General features: G+C 40.0%; 1 protein-coding gene across 1 annotated transcript; it reads left to right on the top strand.

The window, feature by feature from the left end:
- Positions 1 to 670: 670 nt before the first annotated feature.
- Positions 671 to 1759, top strand: LOC134209959 (uncharacterized). Its single transcript, XM_062685975.1, has one exon. The coding sequence runs from the start codon at positions 671 to 673 to the stop codon at positions 1757 to 1759; it is 1089 nt and encodes a 362-aa protein (XP_062541959.1).
- Positions 1760 to 5216: the final 3457 nt, after the last annotated feature.

The following is a 5216-nucleotide window of genomic DNA, read 5'->3' as shown; positions in this document are numbered from 1 at the left end:
TTTGTTTACAAAACAAGTTACGCCCAAATCGCAAATCGGTCCCGATTTGGCTTAATGTCTTATTTAGCCAAACGTTCTATTCGAATAAATGTCATATCCGGCCAAATTACCTATCCTGCTTTTTACGCTAGCTATAATTTTGATTAGGGGTAATTCAATCACGACATTTACTTTGTACATTTTTTTAGAGTATTGCAAATTTTACGCCCGATTAGACCCCTGCTCAGAAAATATTGTCCCACCATAATATGTTCCCACCTGTATACAGTAAAGGCTATATTGATGGAATTTCATTGTGATTCAATAACACTGGATACAAAAATATGTATTGCTTGAATTGACCAAATATTAAATAAAAAAAACTTCATAAGGCATTTTTTTGCGCTAAAAAAACTACAAAGCAATATAAAAATACGATTCAATTTAAAATCACTAAAAATGTATAAACATGCGTATACGCATTTTGCTGGTTCCACTGTGTGTGCTTTGACAGGTGCTTGTTTTGTTTGGAATCGTCTGTGTTTTTATTATCACGATTGATTTTGTTGTTGGTATGTAAGTATTTATTCATTATTATTAATACTATCCTGTGAATTTAATCGCTTATTAGTGTATTTTTGTAGAAAATTCATTTGATCAGGAAAGAAAACTACGTATCAAGGAATGCACGATGGACGAAGCAATCTCAAACGATTGTATGATGGACTATCCAGAAGCGGAGTACCTGCTCGAATACGATTTCCCTGATGCTTGCAGTACCCAGTTACTGATGGATCCCTTAAACAACAGTACCAGCGAAATGGAACATGCAAGTGACGCTGGTGCTGATGATTCGGAAGGCGACATTTTTGGATGTGTTCTCTTGGCGTATAAACGTCAGTTCAAAGGCCAATCTTCCGGATCCTATATCGCACGATGGCAAATTTCGGCTAATAGCACTGCATGTTTCATACACAAGATTTGGATTCTTGCTGAGGAGCATCTGTATCGTGAGGTAGTTTTCATTGCAAAGACAGACGGAACAACTTGTCCAGCATGGGGAGCAGAAGAAAAGCCTATCGAAGAAAAGTTCGGGAAATTTGTGCTCTTCCAGTCAGGTCGTAGGCACTACACGTTAGACCAGGTTGTAGAAAGTAGCAGTTTGTTGCAGAGCTGGCGGAATAAAGAAATAACACTTCTCCTGCATGTTTACTCCTTATCTGTCAGCAACCGTACGATTTGGAGCTCAGTGAAAGAAAGTTTAGTTGATCCTTTTGATCGTGATCGATCGAGTGCAGCCACAACACAGGCTGTCATAGAATTAGCAGACGAGCTGAGAATCATGCATGACAGTTATCTCGATGCACATGGTATGGCGTGGTCATTCTGGGCGAATTCCATCTATAACGGCCCAGCTCACTTGCGAGAGACACTTAAGAATCATCCCCCACAGCATCTAGCTCACTTGTTCAGAGCTAAAGAAGGACAACACGTAAATGCCATCCTCAGAGAGCTTACGGTAGCTCATAGCCTAAACAATAGTTACCATGAAGAGGTAGTGGCTCTACGTCAAGTATTCAATGTGGTGGAATCCAACATTGAACATTTGAGTGCATCGATGAAGATGTTCAAGATTCGGTTGGAGGCATTGGAGTTAAGAGACCAAGTGAACGAATCAATGATCAGTGCAATGGAAACAACGGTTAAGGTTCAGGAGTGCAAGTTAGTGGAAAGACTAAAGGCACAAGTAAGTGACATGGAAGATGTGGACCACATGTGATTGGTTGTTTCAGAATGTTTTATTACTGTTTCAATAATTAAAAAATGTGTTTTTATTACAAATAAAGTTGTTCAATGATTTTAATCATTCTTCGTCTTTTGTGCATTTACCTCGAAACCCAAATCAATTATGTTTGCAGGAGATGCAACAGTTGGATCAAATCTTCCTCCACAACTGTATCCACATTTCCGAAACAATCGATTCATTTTGTATTCATGAAAGTCTGCCATTGTTTCTGCAACAAAGAGTTTCATGTCACGTACCTCACTTTCCTTGTAGGTTTGCTGCATTTTTCTCTTTACTATTCCGAACACAATTTCGATCGGGTTGTAGAAAGGAGTATATGCTGGCAAGAAAATCGGGTATACTCCTAACGATCGCAGGTAACTGGTGATGTTTGCATCGCAATGGATACGTGCTCCATCCATGATCCAGATAGAATGTAAACCAGGATATGTTTCGACTTTCCCACTCTGAAGAGCGAATTGCCTGATACGATGAAAGAAGTTGAGTCGAGTGAATGTTCCCTCTGTATAGCTACATTCCAGCATCCCATTCTGGCCGATCAAACACAAACATGGAACTCGTGGCTTACGAACAAACTCACCACGGCAGATAAGTCGTTTTCCCTTCTCAGCATACCCTCGGTTTCGAAGCATACCGCGGTTATCAAATGAAACTTCGTCCAAAAACAATAAATTCGAATAATCCTATGGTAGTGAGTTCAATTCCATGAAAAATCTGTATACATCGTCTTGTCTAACCTGCAGGGCTCTTCTTTCAATACACTTCCACGTTAATCCTTCACTGTGAAGTATGCGACAGATGGATGCCGCAGATATTTTCATATGGAACTGTTCCTCGAATAATTTGCCCGCTTCGTCCAGGTAGAGCAGAGGTCTTCGTTTATATAGATCTACCAGCCAGTTACGTTTGTCAGCTCCAAACTTCCGAGTCACACTTGCATTATGCTTTCCCCCGTAAGATCCATTCCTTTCATATGCAGAAATCCAGTTACTAATCGTTGTCTTGTGTTTTCCGTAAATGATCGCGAGTTTACTTCGTGGGATACCTATAAAGTAATATCCATAGAGCGCATGATACACCGTACTAGACGATGCACGACATTTCTTCACGGAATCAATTATTGCTGCCATTGGAAATTTGTTTTTGTTTATATTCACAGCTGCTGTCATTATCAAAATGTCAGTTTTGGCAGTGTGAAAATTGTTTGACATAAGTGCTGTCCAATGAGCAGCTCGAAGTAGCTCGAAGTTGTTCCCGTCCTGCTCGTTCTTTTTTGTCAACAAATGGGCATGAGCAGGACAGGGAGAAACTTCGAGCTACTTCAAGCTCTCATTGGACAGCACTATAATAGACAATTTGTCGAAAAGTCTATTAACGAAAGCAAGAAGCAATAACATTTAACAACATCAAAGTAGCCTTGAATTCATGTTTGTTTTGTCATCAATCAATCGATATTGAAGGGACCCTCGAGATAGGGAGAGATCGACGAATGGAAGGACAAATTGAAATGGGTACTAGATCCAACCTCGTTGCTATGAAAAACGACAACAAAACAAATGTCATTTTTTGTTGTTGATCTGTTTATTATTGCCCAAAGATGGTCTAGTAGCCTAAAAATTTGAACATATCGACATAAGGAGAGTGAATCCAGAACAAAATATGATCAGAACACATCGAGATAGAGAGATATAGAGGTAGGGAGGTTATCGAGATGTAGAATGTCCCAACGTATGTAGATTGAAGGGACCGAGGAAACCATCGACATAGGGAAGATCCATAAAGTACGTCACGCAAAAAATGGCGATTTTCAACCCCCCTCCCCTTCGTCACACTTTTTGTATTAAAACTCTAAAATTTTTGTATGAGTCGTCACGCTGCTCGGAACCCCCCCTCCCCCCTAAGAGCGTGACGTACTTTGTGGATGGCCCCATAGGGAGAGTTATCGAGAAATAGAACATCGAGATGTGGAGAGTCGTCTGTACTTTAAAATACCAAACGGAAATCTATTGATCCGTTTATTTAATCCATATTTTTATTCTAGGTGGTTTGAAAGCGATATGAATCATTTAAAAAAGCGAAAGTTGTTGTTCCGTCCTCGAAAAAGGTGCGACTAAATCTTGCTAAATTTGTCGGACGCTGCAATAGATAAAACCCTTGAGGATGACTAAAAGTCTGATGATTATAGAAATTAATAAGCCGCCAAACTGAAGACGTCGCCTGTAAATGATGTTTTATTCACGTAAATCATGGAGCTTTGACCATGGTTTCATGCGATTTGTAACGGGTTTACGGTTTAATTTTTTCAAACAACCATGACAATTAATCGCTTTTGTGTTTCTGGACTGAATTATTAAGGCATAGTAGGGACTGGTTGCGCTTTTTCCATTCAATTTTCTCAGAATCAATTCTGCCGAATTAAATATTGTCTTATCTTATCACCCGGCATCGGTGTTTTGTACCCTATTCGGATGAATTCAAACCTCATTTTTGGCCTAATTGCCCTATACGACTAAATGTCCTATTCGGCCAAATGTCCTATTCGGGGAAAATGTTCTATTCGGTAAAATGTCCTATTCGTCCAAAAGTCCTACTCGGCCATATTTCCTACTCGACCAAATTTCCTACTCGACTAAATCTCCTATTCGTTCAAATGTCCTATTCGTCCAAATGTCCTACTCGACCAAATTTCCTATTCGTTCAAATGTCGTATTCGGCCAAATATCCTATTCGGCCAAATGTCCTATTTGTCCAAATGTCCTATTCGTCCAAATGTCCTATTCGACCAAATTTCCTATTCGACCAAATGTCCTATTCGGCCAAATGTCCTATTCGTCCAAAAGTCCTTTTCGTTCAAATGTCCTATTCAACCAAATTTCCTACTCGACAAAATTTCCTGTTCGTTCAAATGTTCAATTCGTCCAAATGTCCTATGTGTCCAAATGTCCTATTCGTCCAAATGCCCTATTCGACCAAATGTCCTATTCGACCAAATGTCCTATTTGGCCAAAATTCCTATTCGGCCAAATGGCCAATTTGGCCAAATGTCCTATTCGTCCAAATTTCCTATTTCCTATTCGGCCAAACGACCTATTCGTCCAAATGTCCTCTTCGGCCGGATGACCCGTTCGGAATATTTCAGAATAGTTTCCATATGTTCTTCCTAAATATTTTTCCCCGTGCAAAATATTTGTAACTTCCACCTTCCGTAGTGACCTTTTTGCATCGTCATGTATCGGGAACCGGTGCCAGTACTGGTACTACAAGTAATAACCCTTCCAGTATCGAAGCTGTCAGTACTATCAATCCTGATTGAACATATTAATCGAATATGCGGTTTTCATCTGTATCGAACGAAAGATCACAGCGAGCGATGCGTTACAATATCCAGCGATTGTCGGCGGAAGGAGTATTGGCTGAGTACCGCCAGAAG

Source organism: Armigeres subalbatus, chromosome 2 (assembly GCF_024139115.2).
Source record: "Armigeres subalbatus isolate Guangzhou_Male chromosome 2, GZ_Asu_2, whole genome shotgun sequence".
NCBI lineage: Eukaryota > Metazoa > Arthropoda > Insecta > Diptera > Culicidae > Armigeres > Armigeres subalbatus.
This window is presented reverse-complemented; position numbering and strand designations above follow the sequence as displayed.

What these genes read in the sequence shown, in the direction of transcription:
- LOC134209959 (XM_062685975.1), top strand. Translation starts at nt 671, where the DNA reads ATGGACGAAGCAATCTCAAACGATTGTATGATGGACTATCCAGAAGCG.